At 48.6% G+C, this 19,214-nt stretch overlaps 1 protein-coding gene across 1 annotated transcript in view; it reads left to right on the top strand.

Annotated features, from left to right (window-relative positions):
- The first annotated feature begins 9,745 nt into the window (after positions 1-9,745).
- The window catches only part of Prdm6 (PR/SET domain 6), a 102,782-nt gene continuing 93,313 nt past the window's right edge, over positions 9,746-19,214 (top strand). Inside the window, exons 1-2 of the mRNA XM_057789010.1 lie at positions 9,746-9,994; positions 10,490-11,096. Coding sequence (XP_057644993.1) covers positions 10,505-11,096 — 592 coding nt within the window. The 5' untranslated portion in view covers positions 9,746-9,994; positions 10,490-10,504. The remainder of the gene's footprint in view (positions 9,995-10,489; positions 11,097-19,214) is intronic.

The raw sequence follows: 19,214 nt of genomic DNA, 5'->3' as shown, positions 1-19,214 counted from the left end.
GGGTTATTATATGGCTGTGTCATGTGCTCTTCATTTTTATTAATTCTTCCTCCAGCCCTCTCATCCCCCCTTCCCCACTTAAACCTCTCAACCTGTCATATTTCTCCTCTGTTTTCACTGCACCTGTGCTCTCCTATCCCCCTCTCTAAGACATCCTCCTGTCCAATAACCCCTTTCTAGTTTCCTGGCCTCTCAAATTCAATATTCAGAAATCAACCCAATCCAAAATTGGACTGTGGATCTGACAAGAGAATTTCTAAAAGAAGTGCAAATAGGGCCCGTGAGATGGCTTAGCAAGCAAAGGCACTTGGCATCAAACCTGAAAATCTGGGTTCAATCCCTGGGACCCACATGGTAACACGAGAGAACAGACCCCTGGAAGCCATCCTTTGGCTTCCATATGCACACTGTGGTACACACGCCATAAATAAATAAACATACACATACATAACCAAGAAAGATGTAAAAATATTTTTAAAGAAGTAAAAATGGCAAAGAAACATTTAAGAAATGTTTGACATCACTAGCCATCGGGGAAATGCAAATTAACTCTGCTTTGAGATTTCCATCTCACACTACTTACAGTGGTTATCAAGAAATAAAGACCAAGCTGGGCAATGATGGCGCACACCTTTAATCCCAGCACTCGGGAGGCAGAGGCAGGCGGATCTCTGTGAGTTCGAGGCCAGCCTGGTCTACAAGAGCTAGTTCCAGGATAGGCTCCAAAGCCACAGAGAAACCCTGTCTCGAAAAACAAAAAAAAAACAAAAAACAAAAAACAAAAAAAAAAAGAAAAGAAAGACCAAAAACAGGCAAGCAAGGACGTGGGGAAGGAGGGACTCTCATTCAGTGTTGGTGACAGTACCAATCGGTGCAGTCAGTGTGGAGAATTCTCAAGCAGCAAGCAATAGAACTACCCTATGACCCATCTTGCTTTTCCTGGGCATACACCTAGAGGACTGGATTCTTGTGTAGAGGCTCTTGTACAGCCATGTTCATAGCTGCTATGTTCACAATGGCTACAAACCATTGTGAAGAAAGAAACAGCCTAGATACTTCTCCACTGAAAAGCGGATAATGAAAATGTGGTGGTACATTTACACAACAGAATTTTATTCAGCTGTAAAGGAGATTATGAAACTTACAGGAAAATGGATGGAACTTGAAAATATGATTATGAGTGAGGTAACCCAGACCCATAAAGACAAACACCACATGTTCTTTTGTGTACACGAGTCCTAGCTTCAGAATTTTAGATTTGTATATTTAATGTGGCATCTCAGGAATCTTAAATATTTTTTTTTTTTTTGGATTTTTCGAGACAGGGTTTCTCCGTAGCTTTTGGTTCCTGTCCTGGACCTAGCTCTTGTAGACTAGGCTGGCCTCGAACTCACAGAGATCCACCTGTCTCTGCCTCCCAAGTGCTGGGATTAAAGGCGTGTGCCACCACTGCCCGGCTTAAGTAATTTTTTGAAATTTTTTCTTTATTTTTAATTTTTTTTTAAAAGGAGAAGAGAAACATGACTAATTGGATCTCTGGGATACGTTTTTGCTGATTCTAAAACATTTCCTTATATGGATTTTACTTCAGAAGGCTCCAGATAGCCAGTCCTTTGAACATATCAGCTTGCCTGATTATTTGTGTACTTAATTATTTATTTAAAGAATAAATAATTGTTTATTTAATTATTTCATAAAGGGTAAGAGAATCATGGCTTATGCCACTCAGAGCCAGGCAGGGGCATTGCCAGGCACACAGAAGCATACTGTAGTGCAGCCTCCACTGCATTGACATCTTATCCTTCAGCTCTCAACTATTTTTTAACAGTCTTGGTGGTGCATTGATTCTCAGACTATATTTTAGATCAGAACACATGTATTTGGAAACACGTAAGTTTGGGAAGAACAGCATCTCTTCCCAGGCTTATGAAATGTAACTCCAGGGCCACCAAGGAGAAACAGTTCTGGCTCTTAGAGAAAGTAGTCAAACAGTTAATTGTTCTCATGAATAAAGGAGTATTTCACCAAGCAGTGGTAGCAGTTCGAGGCCAGCCTGGGGTCTGCATAGTGAGTTCCAGGACAGCCAGGACTATTTCACAGAGAAACCTTGTCCAAAAAAAAAAAAAAAAAAAAAGGAAAGAAAGAAAGAGGATTTCAGCATCTCCTTGTTGGCTCCTTACTCAGGCAGCTACCTGCTCCTAGAATACCCTCTGACATTCCCACTCTACCCACCTGCAGGAGGAAATCTGTGTGACCCATGTCATTTCTGAAACTTTGTTGATCATCCTAAACCAGAGAGATGACTTTCTCTTCTGAACTCTTATGCCATTTGCTGGCTCCAGGACCCCGTTCTACAATGAAAACTGAGCCTTGAACACTTCTGCAGCACGGAATCTTGGGTAGCAGAGGCACCAGTGTTTCAGTCTTGACTTTTCCACAACCCGCCTTGCATTTGTATGTAGGCTTTGAAACAAGCTTTCCCTCTCTTCACAAGAAAGGAGAAGGTATTTCTTTCTTTGCTCTTCACTACAGGCTTGTTCTGATTTGCTTTCTGTTGTAAATGATCTTGATAAACACCATGACCAAAAGCAACTTGGGGAGGAAAGGGTTTATTTTACCTTATGGTTTTCTAGGAAATGCTTAAAGGAAGTCAGGGCAGGAACCTGGATGCAGGAACTGAAGCAGACAGATCAGAGGAGTGCTCTTACTGCCTTACTCCCCTTGACTTGTTCAAATTGCTTGTATGCAACCCAGGATCACCTACCCAGAAGTAGTCTTGCCCACAGCAAGCTAAGCCCTCCCACATTGATTGTTAATCAAGAAAATGCTCCACCAACATGACCACAGGCCAATCTGGTAGAAGCAACTCCTCACTTGAGTTTCCCTTGTGCTAAATATCTGTAGTTTGTGTCAAGTTGACAAAACTAACCTGCACTTGGCTCACGCATAGAGAATTAGAGACTCGTTAGAAATGTTCTTAAAGATATGCTTAGTATCACTCCAGCTCAGAGGTAAGTGAGCATCTGTGTCCACGGAGGAGCATGTGTGAGGAGGGGCAGATAGATTTCCCAGAGTACCCACAGATAAATGTAAGCTCTACTAAGGCAGTGGTTCTCAACCTGTGGGTCATGACCCCTTTCCGGGGTCAAATGTCAGATGTCTTGAATATCAAATATTTATATTACAATCCATAACAGTAGCAAAATCACAGTTATGAAGTAGCAACAAACATGTTTTTTATGGTTGGGGGTCACCACAACATGAGGAGTTGTATTAAAAGGTCACAGCATTAGGAAGGTTGAACACTACTGTTGTAGGAGAACAAGATGTCTAGAGAGAAGCTCAGGACCTGCTCACTTACGGAACCGAGTGGAAGCCATCCTGACCCCCAAAGACTGTTGCCAGGCATGCAGGGGAACCCATCATGCCCCAGGAATTGGCACTCTCATCTACGTGGCCTCTGTTCCTAATTTCTGCCAGATGCACTGTTACATGCTTGTCTCACCCCGATTAGAACTCACAGTATATGCTGTACATTTAAGTATGCAGTGGCCCTCCACCCTCCTAATGCTGCAACCCTTTAATACAGTTCCTCATGTTGTGGTGACCCCAACCACAAAACTATTTTCGTCGCTACTTCGTAACTGGAATTTTGCTACTGTTATAAACCATAATGTCAATATTTGATAAAATGTGACCCCTGCAAATGGGTCGTTCAACTTCCCAAAGGGATCAAGACCCACCGGTTGAGAACCACTTGTATAAGATTTCACAGATTTAGACTACAACCTGGTTATCAATGAAAGACTCTCTGAAAACCAGGCAGCATTTGCTAGAAGAACATTGCCCCAAAGGTGTCTGTCAGTCATTTCTCCTACACCACAGGTGCTCATGAGATAGTATCTATTTCTGTTATAGATACTTTAGTTGGGTTGTGTATTTCTATGGGCTCTTGGAAAAACTGAAGACTTGATTCCTGAGGAAAGGATAGTGGGTTAAAGATAGTGCGATGAATCCCTGAATATCTGAAGGAGGAGTTTATTCTATTTACATTTCCCTTGTCATCTTAAGATTGAAAGAGAGAAAGGGAGAACGGGGAGGGGAAATCTGGTTTTTTAACCCAATGGTAGTTCATTAAGTCTTTACAGGACTCAACTCTCATAGATAATTTTTTAATTCAGGAAAGCATAGCAAATTATAATAGCTGATTTTCCTGTGGGTGGAAAGGATGTATTTAGAGGTTTCCCCGGGAGAATGGACAGGCCCCCGGAATTGGTAACCTACTGTGGAGCCTTTCACCTCAAGGTCAGCAGGTCAAATCCATATCAGGCCAGGGTGTCTAAGAAGAATTGTGTGACTGACAGCTGTTGGGTGAGCAAGGTGAAAGGAGCTAGAGGTCCTGCTGCATTTCAAGTCAAGTGAACAGGTGCTGTCTGCCATGGTCCTGGCGGAGGATGAAGGACAATGCTTAGAAATTGGCTAATTTGACCTCCTGACTCCAAAGGCCATCTTTAACCTGGTAAAGTCAGGAGCCTTCATAGTACAGAATGGGGTAGGGAAAAGCTGAGGGAACATCTAAGTTGTTTGTACCTCTCAAGAGGATGGTGCATAAGTCTTCAGAATGCCAAAGCTCTCTTTGGAACCTATTCCCTTGCCCAGCCTTGATGCAAAGGGAGGAGCTTGGTCCTGCCTCAACTTGATATGCCAGGCTTTGCTGACTCCCATGGGAGGCCTTACCCCTTATGAATGGAGACAGAGGAGACTTAGGAGTGGATGGGGGAAACAGGAGGAGAGGAGGGAAGGTGGGAGGGGAGAATGCCTAGGCTCCCACAGCCTCACTGAGGAAAGAGCAGATTCTGCCTGAGGAGCTGAAAATGCCTTCCACCTCACCCACCCCACACCCATTTTCCACAGTGGTTGCCACTCTTCTGTCCCTGAATGAAAAAAGTGTCAATGCAAAGGAATCAGCCAGAAGACTGCTTTCTTGATCCCGGAACATCTCACACATCAGACACCTGACCTCTAAGAGGGAGCAGGGACAGAGTGCAGGGAGGTTTCAAGACAGTGTCTGCTTCAAACAAAGCTTAGGACAGAATATCCCGTTAGTTACATCCTTTCATTTTCTCTTTGAATACATTAGACCCAGAGGATCGGAAGTAGTACATTGTATCTGTTTATAAGCCACTAGGCACAGTGGCAACTCCAACCGTGAAGCCTGAATGGGTAATCTGGCAGGATATCCAAGTAGCTCACAGTACCCTGAGGGATGGCAGGGAGGCCAGTAGCTGAAGAGGTAGAAGTGGTACCCCAAAAGCATGCCTACTGCTTTAGTGCCTGGGCCACAGCGGGGGGCGGGGGGAAAGTGCCTCATCCAGTTGACAAAACAGGTTTCCCCTTGCTTTTGTCATCCAAAAGACACCTTCTAGGAGCAGCCTAGCCCTGGTCACCAGGTGTCTCACTCTCTGTTCAGGTTTGCTGTTTGCTCCTTTCCCCCACCCTCCCATCACTGCTTCCCACAGCATGCCTCTCTGACTGTTTTCAGAGCCCTTTCCTCCTAGCCTCTAGCTCCTTAGATGTAACCTTGAGGACCTGAGCTTTAGGCATTGTTTTGTATCACCCCCAGAGTCTCATTTCTGAGCGACAAAGTATCTACCTGAAGTTGCCTGTGCTCTTAGAAAGGAAATTCCCAGATCCCAGGTCAGGGTAAGTTTGATTTTTTTTTTTTTTTGGTTTTTTGAGACAGGGTTTCTCTGTAGCTTTGGTGCCTGTCCCGGAACTAGCTCTTGTAGACCAGGCTGGCCTCGAACTCCCAGAGATCCGCCTGCCTCTGCCTCCCGAGTGCTGGGATTAAAGGCGTGCGCCACCACCGCCCGGCTCAGGGTAAGTTTGAAAACTCCTCTGGGAAAGGTGAAGGGGGCTTTCAGGAGCCACTTGGCTCTAACTCCAGGGTCCTTTCTGAGACATCCTCACTCAGACCTTAAATCGTGAGGGAAGGAGTTTTCCCAGACATCTGTAGAGGTGGGAGAAAGCGCCACTAGAGGCCAGAATCCCTGTCCTAAGGATGACACATTTTCAAACAGTTTTGGTCAGGAATTGGGGGGCAAGCTGAAGGAACCAAGCCATCAGGATGGCTCATCAGCATGCCCAGAGCCCCATTCTTTTCTCCATTGCCTTCTTTCACCAGAAGCCCCTCCCCCATCCACTTCTCCAGAAAATAAATCTCCAAGAGGAGGTAGGGAGGGCAGATCTCAGAAAAACCTTCTGAATAAATGTCTATATTAATGAATTATTAACTCAGCCACCCGTGACCTTAAACCTAGAAACAGGAGCACTCAGGGCAGAATGGAGAGCCGTTGAATCTCTTATTGGAGTCCTGTCAAAGGTGATGGCCATTTGTTTCCCTCCCCCACCAAGAAAAAAAGTAATTAATACGGAAGGCAAACTTTTTAAATTGTACGTCAAATGAAGTCAGATGGGGAGTCTCCTGTATAGATAGACCACCTTCTTGTTTTCATACCTTTCAACCACTGGCTCCCTGCTTTGCCGCTGGACCCATTTTCCCCTTCTCAGCTAAGGGTACAATGGGCTTCCTAAGGGAAAATTTTCGGGGGGAAATCCTGGAGAAATGATAAATTGGGGCAGTTAATTTATCGATCCCAACTCCTCTTCCTACTTGTTTTATTTTAGAGGTCATTAATCAATGAAGAAAAACACTACCGTGTCCCCCTTTTGCATCTAATACACTCTCACTTCTTATTCATTCCTCTGGAACAAATTCCCAGCAAATATTCACCCATCGATTTGGGAGCAATGGATTTTTATGCAGGTTTGATCGCTTCCTAAGTGGTCAGAGTGATTTGTTTCCCCAATTTGTAAGTAGCAAGAGAAGGCAACAGAACTGAGGAGCACACACCCCTATGGTCAGTCGGCTTACTTTCTAAAAACCCCAAGATGTTCTAGGCTGACCAAGGCTATGAGGGTCAGGGGTCAGCCAGGGTAACAAAGCGACTTTGCCGGTGTTTTTACTGCACCCAACCTGCAAAGGACCTAGCTGACCTTGGCCACAGTCAGGGCCTTGGACCTGCCACGGAGTCATTGGGGATGCTCAGACTGTAGACACTCCCCTGGAGACCTTCTCATTTGTTCCCAGCTCTCTGGGCAGTAACTGTGCCTTCCTCCTTCAAGGAAGTTCCCTATGTCCTCTGATACCTAGGCCTGATCTCCTGTCAATTTTTGCAGCAAGTACCTCTGGAATGCCTGGCAGAGGTGAGTGCAGGGCTGTCCTCAAACATGACAAGTCAGGTATTCTACAGCAGGCATAATGGAAGAGAGGGCCTTTCCCCACCTCATCTGCCTACTTGTCTAATTCCTGACCCTCGACACCTCGGGCCTCTCCACTGATACCCCACCTCCTCCAGTCCAGGCTCAGTGTAATGAGCAGAGACCGGACTACACACAGACAGAATATTGTATACATAATAAATAAATATTAAAAAAAAAAGAGAAACACACTTGGCTGCCCACTGAGCAGGGTACAAATGGGCCTCCATCCTTCATTAGTGACCCCACCTTTCAGAACCTTCTGATCACCGTTTGTATGCAATATGGGGGTTAATAAAGCCTTGTAGGCGTGGTTGCTAGATACACTAAATGTTCCCATGTCCTAAGCAATCTTTAACCGCAGCTTATTTTCCTGGGATGAACGTGAGCGGGGCGTCCTGCCCATGTCTCTAGCCACAGTGTGAGTGGAAGGAGGCCTCTTGATATTTTCTAGGGAAGAAAGAGGGTTGTAATTCTTTGGCACTTTCATTTCTGGGGACCAAACTCTAGGAGAGAGCCTGCTTTGGTCCCTGTCCAGACTTCCACCTCCCTGCTTCTCACAGAGACAGGTCTCTCCGCGGTGAACTAGGGGGATGTGAGAAGGAGTTTGCTGTGTCTCCCGGGGTCCCATCAGCCACAGCAATTCTGGACACAGATTAATAGAAAGGGGCCTGGAACTTCATCCTCTTCTCCGGGGAGTTGTCTGAAGTCTTCGAAGACTGCCCCGTTAGCCTCGGGGTTTACAACTCAGTACGTTTTCCCTCGTGGTGCTTGCCTCAGACTTGGGTGCTATCAATCTATCCAGGGATGACGGATGACCTTGTCATAACGACGCCAGTCAAAACATTTTCGGTCCAACTCGGCTCCAACCAGGAGGGAGGCGTTCTGCGTGAGACCCGGACAAAGTCTAAACAGCGCGATTCCCAGGCTCGAACAAAATGAGCGGTGGGAAGAGAAAACGAAACGAGCAGAAATTAGGAAAGAATGGAGATTACTTGTTGGGAATAGTGACTGTTAAATAAATTGGGTTGTTTGCGGAAAGATAAATGCCATTCCCCTCCCCTCCTTTAAGGTGTGGACAGAACCCTGGCCAGGAGAAAGCCCCGGAGTTGGCCAGTTTCACACAGTTTGTCCCTGTCCTCTGCCACTGAGCGCAATGAATGCCAGAAAGCCAAGAGTTTGTCGCGAGTGCCTAATGGGTGGAGCCCAGGTCACGCATGGTGGAGCTGCTGCGGCTCAAAACTCTGGGAGATGGCACGGTAGGGTGGCTGCGCTTGCCTCCTGTACCACTAACGCTAGAATTCAATTAAGAGGCTCGTATTTGACTTCCCAGGCCCTGGCAGGTTTCAGGAGCAGCTGAGGCATAGGTGTAACTCAATAGACACTGGTAAGGCTCCAGGTGCCGTGATGCAAAAGCAGAGAATCCAGGAAGGCAAGCCTGGAATGAGGGTGCTTGTGCTCTGGGTGCAGGCTCCTTTGCAACTTCCTCTCTACCCAGGCCAGGAGGGAATCCTGGTCAGGACCGGCTTGTCCTTTAGAGACCCTGGCTTCCAAGCCCTCCTGCTCGACTCGGGCTGCAGACTGAGGATTTTACGCCAGCCAGCGCACAGCGTGCCCCGCCTCGCCCATCAACTTTTCTCTCCCGAGGATTTATGTTAGGGATTGCTTGGCGGGCGAGTCAACTCTGGCACCCAACAGCATTCCAGGAAAATCTGAACCCGGCTAAAAAGCAAACTCGCTCAGGGGACTAGGTCTACGCCCCCCTCCCCCACGGTGTGCTCTGCTTCCACAACAGACACCAGCTGACCCAGAGGTGCCTGCCTGGTTTGTGATTTTCCAGTGCTTTCGGCATTATACATTGAGCCTGCTCTTAGAAAAGACACAGTGCGGACAGAAGAAAGACAACAAACAAGTCGGAGACAGCACGTCAAAAAATAAATTAAAAAAATAGTGTGTGTGTATAACAACAAAGGTGTCTGTGCAGGAGAGGCGGAGACGCACCGGGTGTCTGCAGGTCCAGCCAGTTTGAACTTCCTTCTTCCCGCTCCCCTCCCCTACGCCCCCTTGGCCTGCTCTCTCTTTCTTCTCTCTCCTCTTCTTTCTTCTCTTTTCCCCTCCCTTCTTCTTCCCTTCCCTCCCCTCCCCTCCTCTCTCCTCTTGTCCTCTGCTAAGCTCTCTTCTTTGCTTTCCTCTTCTCTTCCTCTCTTTCTCCTCTCTCCCTCCCGTCCTCCCTCCCTCCTTTTCCCCAACTCCCTTCTCTCCTATCCCTTCTCCCCATACACGCGCGTACACACACACACACACTCACACACACACGCACACACTCACACGGAACGCACAGACATGTATTTGGTGCTGTCGTAAAACCCACGTGTCCAGCCGGGGGGCTGCCAGAGCAGAGCCGAAGCTCCGAAGCTGCCGAGCGCTGCTGCCAGAGGCGGCTCGGTCCGGCATCCTCCAGCGCTCCGGCGCTCAGCGGAGCTGCTCTTGCGCCCTCCGCGGGCCTCGGCGGGCTTTGACGTCTTTTGCTGGCATCCCGGGAGGGTTCCAGGCTGCGGGTCTCTAAGGCTCTCCACCTTCTCCGCCTTAGGGTCATGTAGCTCGCCCGGGGCTCCCACTCTCCGGCCTCCGGAACGCAGGGAAGCTAGCACCGGCCGCTGTTCTCCGTTCCCAGGTACGGCGGGGCTGGACTAGGACAGTGAGTCGTGGGCCCCTCGCACCGAGAGGTTGGAGGTCTGGGGCAGGGGGCGGGGGGCGAGACTGTCCCGCCTCCCGGCGCCTGGGGCCAGCACGGCTCCGGCGCAGCGCCACTTCGCCTGGGGTTGGCTCCAGGGCGCTGGCTGAGGGCGGGGGCGACGTCCTGCCTAGAGTTGTGCCGGAAAGCGCCGAGTCTTGGGGTCCCAGTTTAGCAGGGTAGGAGCTGGGATCGCAGGCTGCGAGGCAGCGCGCGGTGCACACAGCCACCTCTGCGCCGCACCGCGGCTTCCGAGTAAACTTTGCGCCCGGGTGGAGTTGGGAAGCGGGGGCCGCGGCCGCGAGCGGTGCTGCCTGAGCCGAGTGGGGCTCTAGTGCTCCACCCTGATCCCCGCGGTCCTCCCGCACGCCCCTCTAGTCCAGGCCAGGGTCTTGCTCACTCTGCGCTCCTCCCTGCTCTCCTCTGCTCCCCCAGCTCGAAGCATCGGACATGCTGAAGCCGGGGGACCCCGGTGGCTCGGCCTTCCTCAAAGTGGACCCAGCCTACCTGCAGCACTGGCAGCAACTCTTCCCACACGGAGGTGGCGGCGGCCCGCTCAAAGGCAGCGGAACCACGCTTCCCCTTGGCGCGCCCCAACCCCTGCAGCCGCCAGCGCCTCCTCCGCCTCCCGAGCGCGCCGAGCCTCCTCCGGACGGCCTGCGGCCACGGCCCGCCTCGCTCTCGTCCGTCTCATCCACCCCGGCTCCCTCCTCCACCTCCGCCTCTTCTGCCTCCTCCTGCGCCGCCGCCGCCGCTGCCGCCGCCGCGCTGGCGGGTCTCTCGGCCCTGCCGGTGGCCCAGATGCCGGTGTTCGCGCCTCTAGCTGCTGTGGCCGCGGAGCCGCTGCCCCCAAAGGACCTGTGTTTGGGCGCCTCCACGGGCCCCGGGCCGGCTAAGTGCGGTGGCGGCGGCAGCAGCGCGGGGGATGGCCGTGGAGTCCCGCGTTTCCGCTGCAGCGCCGAGGAGCTGGACTATTACCTGTACGGCCAGCAGCGCATGGAAATCATCCCGCTCAACCAGCACACCAGCGACCCCAACAACCGTACGTAGCCGCAGCCCTAGCTCGCCCGCTCTGCCCCGGCGAGGGCTACAGCCGGCAATGGTGGAGGAGGCCGGTAGGGTCCCAGGAGAATGACACGGGTGAAGGGTGAGGGAATCTTGGTCCAGGGCGCTGACCCGCGCTACCCACATCACTGTGGCAAAACTTTTCTGGAGTCTGAGAAGAGACGGGTGCCCGGAGTCACCTTGGGCTTCTACCCCTCCGCTCTCTTCGGACCCCCGCTTCAGAGTCACAAGGTTTTGCCACCCCAGTGGCCCTCCGCCCTCCAGAAGCCCAATGTTCAGGGCCAGGCGGGTACAGGCAGCTGGCGGTCCAGATTGCAAAGGTGGACCCAGCCTACCCTAATCGGAGCGAGGGAGGGACTCCCGGTGTTTCCAAGGAAGCATGGGCACTGAGGTTTGCTTCTCGGTCTTTATTCCACCTTTGGAGTTAACGGTGGCAGCTAATTTTCGGGCCCCGTGATTATCGAGGTCTTGTTTTTCTTTCTTTTTCTTTTTTTCTTTTTTCTTTTTTGTAACAATAGGTCAGTTTCTTCCTACAGGTAGGTATTAAAAGTAGGGCTACCATTTATTTAGGCGCTAAAGAAAAAAGGGGGAGCCCACAAAATGAAAATTTCCACTGTCAGGACAGTGTCGTTCGTTGCAGATCCCTCATTTCCCAGCAATCCTTGATTCTGCGGATGTTTCCAACCAATGTTGCTTTATTCGTTTTTAACAAAAACAGGTTTTTTTTAAAGTTAACAGTGATGGCAATTTCATAAAGGAACATACCTCTTCCTTAAGTAAGCGGTGAAATGACTAGCTACATATCTGAACTTCCCCAAACTTTTTGTATTCATAATCCCAAATGCTTCCTAAGCACAGTTATAGTCTGATATTTTGAAACAAAATCCTCAGTGAAGGATCAAGAATGTGTTTTGATGCGCATCTCTACTCGGTAATTTCAAAAATTATGATATGTTAGCACCTAGGGTTTTTGACATGTGCGTTAATTACACTTTCTAAAAACTTAACGCAACTGGGTGAGAGTTACATTGAGAGTAGCGTTCGTCCATCGGTTTTCTTCAATCCATTCTTCATTTGGTTTCTGTATAAGAAAAGTAGATACCAAATATTTACTTCTATTTTAATAAGTTGCTCCCTGCAGAATGCCTGTCACACCATAGTTCTTGATTTCTCACCAAAACGAAACAATACAATTAGAATAGTAATTTAAAGTTTTCTAAACTGTTGCTTTGGTAAACAACAACAACAAAGAAAGAAAACTATGGGCATTAGCCTCATAATCAAGGCTTATCACTCTTCTTGAAATACTTAGTGTCATGGAGATAGCAATTGCTAACCAAAAAAGCAGTTGTGTTTACCATTTCCTTTATAGTGTCTAAGGGTAAAATATTGCTTTAAGAGCTGAAATTCCAATTTTGGGGTGCATTTTTAAAAAGACTAGCGTATTTTGTGATTTCAGACCATTTTATAAAATTGCATTGTCTTAATCGAGTTCAAAGATGTGTGTTTCCTCGTGAATTCCTTCCAGATGTTGTCTTACAACCCGTTCTTTTTAAAGTGTGAAATAGAAAACTTGGCAGTAGTTCTTACTGCTAAGCAAAATATAATCATTGCAGATTGGGAACACCTTATCAAACTTGCAGTTACTTCTCTGTATGAAATCTGGGTTGGAAAGAATACTAACTCGGGCTTTGTGTTGTGTTGTGTGTGATTTTTACAATGTAGCAGTGAGACTTAAGGTATTTTCACTAGAGAAAACATCTACCAATCAGAGAAAGAATTAGGACAGATTACTAATTGACATATGGGTATGAACCAGTTTGTGATCTAGATAGCTTCCCCCACCCCCTGTTAGAGAGAATGATCTGTGGTTTTATTTATTGCTATTTTGTTAATCGTCTGGTATACTCTTTTGAGTCAAATGGTTTGATTCAATGTTCAAAATGCAGGAGAGAGGACAGAGGAAGTTAGATTGTTACACTTCACTCTGCTTGCTAATTAAAGGTACAGTTGGGAGGAAAGTAGAAAGGGAACGTAGCTCTGGGTAATGGGAAACGGCCTCTGGTCCTGGGCAAGTAAACTTGGGACTCTTAAAGTCATGCATTGTATGGTGTGTTTTAAAGGCGAGCAGTGACTGGGTTTAATCTAACGAGTCATTTCAAAACAAACCCCAAATGCAAAGACTTAAAACTTTCCCAGGTGCTTGTGGAGTTGGCATTTTGGTCCCTTGAAAGACAGAAAACAAAAGCTTCCCCTCATTTCTGTTCTGCATGGGGTGAGGAGAGGAGATGTGTGGAGGAGGGGGGGGAGAAGGGGGGCTGAAGGAAGTAATTTTAATTTCCTCACGAGTATTTCTCTCTATAATTTTTCGTGAAGTGATCATTCAGCAAAGCATCACGTTGTGACTTTGCATTAAAAGCGTATCAAGTGAGTTCTCTCGTTTCTTACTAGGCAAAAAAGCTCCTCCTCATTTCTCCCCTTCCTTCTGCGGTGATTAGTAAGGCAGGCCACCATTGCTCAGCCACACCTCGAGACTCGGTTGGCGTGGATTGCAGAGGCCACAACGAATACGCTTGTAGCTCTTTCCTAGCAGATTTTCAAACATGCTGAACGCAAATTAGCCCAAGTGAGGTCCTTCAGTAGGTTCCTATTATTGAACTGCCTGCTAGTGATTGAGGTACACGGTCCACCCAAGCTCTCTGGGCTCTGCCGCTGCTCTCTCTTTCCCTTAAAAGTCAAGTGCTGTGTCAGGCAACACACAGAGCCCTTCTTTGCTGCTAGGTTGCCCTATCCCTGGGGCTCTTTCCCAGTGGCCTCTTCTCAAGTTCTGGGTAGCTGATGCGTTTTTTCCCTGAGACCTAGTCAGTCCTCCTGGAGGATGGTGGGATGTATTTACTGGGCTTGCCCCGAGGATATGAAGTTAGCGTTTCTTAATCTTGTGAAGATAGCTGGCTTCATACCGAGATGGCGGCTGGAAATGAACCTGTTCTGATGTCTAGGCATAGAGTTGGGTCAATCTACACCTTAGCAGTATAGGGGTGCTCTCTGACCCTTCTGATTTAGAAAAGCGTTGCCAGGCAGGGAACCGTTTGGGAAACCATGGGTGTGGAACAGGGATGCAGACGTCCCTGCAGGCAGTGACACTCTCAAAGGTGTGAGGGAAGGGACTGGGAATAGCGAAGGATTGGCTTTGGTGGGGTTGCAGGGAGCTAGTGCTGGGGGACGTGGGAAACTGGGGAGTGTCCTGGGCTCCGACTTTATCTGAATCTCCCCTCACTTCTTTGTTGGGGGCGCTTCTGGAGAACCTGCTAGCAGGGTTGTAGTGCCAAGGAGACACACCCTCTGCTCCACTCCCATCCAGAGAATCTGGCTGTTAATGACCAGCAAGCGATTTATTATAGATTTCAGACCTGGTCCCCTGGGGGAGGGACTTCAGCGTTGGTGTGAGGCCTTTTTATATTGTTGTATTTTTCTTTTTTCTCACGTGTTGTGTGCCTTCCCAGCCCCACCTCATAACACACATGATTTAGCTATTTTACATCATTCTTTATCCAGAGCCCTGAAACTGAACATAGAACCATATATTAGATAGAGGTTAGACGAGGTGGCGACTGTTTATTTAAGGTGATAAAATGGTCCATCAGCAGTAATCTCCATCGATATGTGCCACCAGGAGATGAAGGATGAGGGGACAAGCCACAATTAATTGCCCTATAGTTTTGTAGGAGAGAGTGGAGCCAGCCCAGACCTGCTTCGATCTCCTCTCTCTGCCCCTATTCATCATCTCTGCCTTGTATATGGCGGCCTCGCAGGGGCAGAGGGCGTCCAGGTTTATCTCTGTGCAATATTCTCTCGCCCTCACACCCTGGCGTTCTCATTTAATTTATTAATACAGTCACCAGGAGACAAATAAAAATCCACATTTTTTCCCTCCCTCTCCCTCTTTTCCTCCCTCTTTGTCTCTTTCATTGGTCCCTGAGCCAAGTCAGCAGGCTAGGCTGAGAAAGCCCTGCTTTTCCGCGTGTTGCTGGCGGCCAGAATCCCCAGTGCATCCCTGTGAGCTGGGCCACCACAAAAGGTCCTTCTTCCTGGTAGCTGCCATGTTTCGGGTCTGCCTAGACTTGCTTTGGAGTTGGTGAAGATGGTTGAGGCTAGGCGATTCCCTATTCTGGGTAGACGGGCCTGGTGGGTGTCCATTGCGGCTGGGTCCTCAGAATACATAGGCAGGTCTTCGTGGCTAAAAGCTGAGGGAGACCTTTAAACCGAATCCTTCGGAGGCGAAGGCATCCAGTCTGCAGAGCATCACTCTTTGTCCACACAGGTCCTGCACACGGAAAGGCAGGACGTGATGGAGCCCTGGAGAGTAACTCAGAGTGAGGCTCCTGGCCGGCATGCCCGGGCTGCCCTAGGACCCTCAACACACTTTGTCTTCCCCTGGGGGCTTTGAACTCCGGTTGCCAGAAGGTGGCACTCCCGGGACCGATCAATGCGTCCCGGCCCCTCAGGGCTTGGCCTACGGGACCGAGGTCTGCGACCCCGACTGCCGCTGCCCAGAAGGATTTACAGCCAAAGCGACACCGGCTCAGCGGGCTCCCAAGTTACTCTGCGGTTTCCTTAACAGAAGGCTGTGAGAGCAGGAGGGACTTTGCACAGCAAAAGAGGAGGCGATCCCAGGCAAAGCTCGGTAGACAGAGTCCTACCGACACCCACACTTGCTTTTCAGTTCTTCAGCAGACAGCAAAAACCCTGAAGGGCTTTATGTTTCACCTTTCCCAGAATGAAAAGAGAAATGTTAGGAAATCCTTGCGTGGCCTGTTTTGCTCCTTTGCTCCGAGTATAGGGTTCATTTAAATAGGGTGAAAATAGTGCCTGCACTTGAAAGCATTCCCAGTGTAGGAAGGAGATGGAATGGGAGTGAAGGATCTCTCTCCACCCAGAAGGCCTGCTTTGGCAAGCTGGTAGCCCACAGCCTTCCTCATGGACCCTGGGCAGATGTGCTCAAGAGAGACCTAGATCGCCATAATTCTGTACCCTAAAGTGACATTCACATCATCTTGTGAATAATAACTGTAAACTTGTGCCGAAACCCCTGGTTTTAAAGGCTGGAATGCGGTGTGGGGAGCAGTCTGAGGATCTAGCTGGCTTCTCCTTCAAACCTTTTTATGTGGGTGTTTGTGGCTCACCGGCTAGAAAGCACTGTTTGCCAACTTGTGACTATTTGTCAATCCTGAGTAAAAAGTTTCTTGTTCAAAACTTCCCCAGGCTCCCCTGGGACTCTGAGACAGGTTAGAAACAAATATCTTCAGTCCGAGGGATTTTGTGTGGTAGAAATGTTGGAGATTTTACATAACTTTATTTTGACGGCAATTGGTCAACTCTTCTGGGAGGAATATTTTTACATTTTTTATTAAGGCTCATATTAAGTGAACTAATTAGCATGGACTGGGCTTGGCTACCTTTCCGTGAATTTAGGATTTAGTCTTCTAGATTTGGGGGAGCCTCAGTTCTTCAGAACTCTACAAAGTGCTACTTTGGAAGTATGCTGTAGAGAAAAACAAGACCCAACCATGGAAGCGGGAGTTAGACAAGCATTAGCTGTCATTCACTCCAAATATTATTGACGTGCGCTTCTTTTCCGCGGGGCAGTGGCTGCAGTTAATTGCTTCTAATCTGTTTTATCCACGTAGTGATGTGACGCTGCACAGATAGAACTGGGAAGCTGATAGGATTTTTGGCACGGGCTCTTAGGTTGTGCGTAGTACGTGGTTTTTTTTTTCCTTCTCACTCTTTACTTACTTGAATGAACCAGAAAAGAATAATCAGTTAAGCATTCCCTGAGGTGATTTATATTTATTTTCATGGGCACATTGCCTTTTTTTATTGTCATTTTAAAAAACTATTTTTTGTTCAGGTGGTGAAAGGTCATTTTAATGCATCTGCAATGTCAGACACATTAAAAATTATGGATAGTGGCTATGTATTTCCCTATTGTTATACTTAGCTTCCTCAAGTCCAAGAGAGAGCCTTCCCTATAACTCCGTAACTCAGTCATGCTGGAGTTCTTCTCGTGGCCCCCAAATGGTTACATCAGTAAACTCTTTCAGTTCTATTGATTGAGTTGTGAGTTGGTGTATAAAATTCTCCTGGCTTTCATTAGTCTTCCTGAATCTCTGCTTTTGAAGCCTTCTGGGCTCAGGCAGACTGAGATGGGAATCTTTGCACTGTCTCTTTCCAGTTTCTTGGCTCTTGGTCCTGTTCCAATGCGCCCCGAAATGTCTTTTGCTTCCTCTGCAAAATAGGAATTGGAGTACATAGAGTAGCAGTTTGCTGCAAGGCAAACGCAAGACACACAGAAGGCCTTCAGGGATAACAGTTACTGTCATTTTGTTTCTACACTATCTTGATTTTGTTTGTTGTTGTTCACAAGTACCAGTATGAGAGGCTGAATGAAATATTTGTTTCTGAATTGTTGACGTGTGAATGAGTGTCAGTATCCTCTCATCTAGACCTTAGGGTCAAAGTCTTGAAGAGTTCTCACATTAGCCTGTGTTGCTGCCAAGGGTGGGTACCTTTGTGTTAAGGAAGGCATACCTGCAGAAACAGGATGTTGCTTCTCATAGAAAGCTTGGGGATAGCTGCTAAGAAGTCACAACCAGCAGATCTCCTCACTCCTACAGTGGCAGGACACAGTTGACTGGAACCACCTCCAGTGAGATATGGGATGTTCATGTAGTCAACCATTCTTATCAAGCAATCAGCATGACAAGGGTTCTTGCTCCATTCTGGGTTGTGGAGGAAGGTTCCGTGTGGAAAATTCTTTACTGATTTGCGTTGTCACGAATTTCTGGGATGGTTCTGCAGTTTCAGCGCAGACAGCATATTCGGAGTATCTGTGAAGGCTAGCTGCCATGGAGGCAGGGAGCAGGTGCCAAGAAGCCCCAAGGGCAATTCAGGTACACTGATACTGGTTCTTACCATCTCCATCAGTGCAGCAGCACCAGGTTCCAGGGGCAGTGCCACATGGCTCAGCTGCGGGAGTATCTGCGGGTCCCCAGGGAGGCTGAACTCAGGAGGCAGAGTTGCACAGGCGGGAGTCCTCTGAGCAGGCTAGCTGCACCAGGGAGTAGACACAGCGGCTCCGCCAGGCCCATTAATAACCCTTAGGCTCTGCGATTCCGACAGCACAGTCGCTGAAAGCCTAGCTTCTCCTGTCCGCCTGGCCCTTTCCACCCAGTTCGAATCAAACAACATTGGGTGTTCTGGAGAGGCGTGCCTGGAGGTTAGGAATCCCCGTGAGTGCGAGCTGTCTTCCCTGAAGTAAGTTAGGAACAGCTTCCGCAACAGCGTCACTAAATGAGACAGTCTTATTTAACCTGGGCTCAACCTTCTAGGCTGCTCATCGAATCATTACCCCGATCATTAAAGACTCTTTACCTTGATCCTTAAATTTCTTATCTGGTTTGGCCTCTGGGAAGAACTTGCATGTACACTCACTACCGACACCCCCACTGTCTCCTAGTTCCCACTTATCCTAGAAGACTGGAGTCCCTGGGGTGGGCGCTGGACAGAGACTAGGAGCGCAGCTCCTAGAGGGCGGGGACTGGGGCTTGCGCTCTGGCGACAGAGTTAGAGCTGTGGAGTCCAGCGTTTGTACCTGTCACTCCCGCTTTGATAGCCCAAGAGCAGAACCAAATACTCAGGCGACTATCTGAGATAACCGGTTGGACAAGAAGCAGACTTCTGGAGGATGCAAGGATAAGCAAACCCTGAAACGCTGGGGGAGGGCGAAGGCATAGGACCCGGTGAGGGTTAGAGAAGAGAAGCTTAAATGCCGGCAACTTGGACCGGAAGCAAAAGGTGCAAGCGTTAGGAGCCTGGAAAGCACACCTGGCTATGCAAACTCAACACTGAAGCCTTGAGTTGATCCCAGCGGGCTTGTTTGAGTTGCAGGTTCCCAGGGTGTGGTGCGAGTTCCTTTCTGACAACCTATGGCCTTGGCGCCCTTCTCTGGTGTCTCCTCAACAGGTGGTTTGCCTTCTGCAGTTAGGGAGTTTGCCCGAAGATCGTCTCCCACCCCCCTCACCCACCCGCGAAA

The sequence above is a fragment of the Chionomys nivalis genome, chromosome 14 (assembly GCF_950005125.1).
Source record: "Chionomys nivalis chromosome 14, mChiNiv1.1, whole genome shotgun sequence".
Taxonomy (NCBI): domain Eukaryota; kingdom Metazoa; phylum Chordata; class Mammalia; order Rodentia; family Cricetidae; genus Chionomys; species Chionomys nivalis.
The sequence above is the reverse complement of the archived record's forward strand: the minus strand, read 5'-3'. Positions and strand labels throughout refer to the sequence as shown.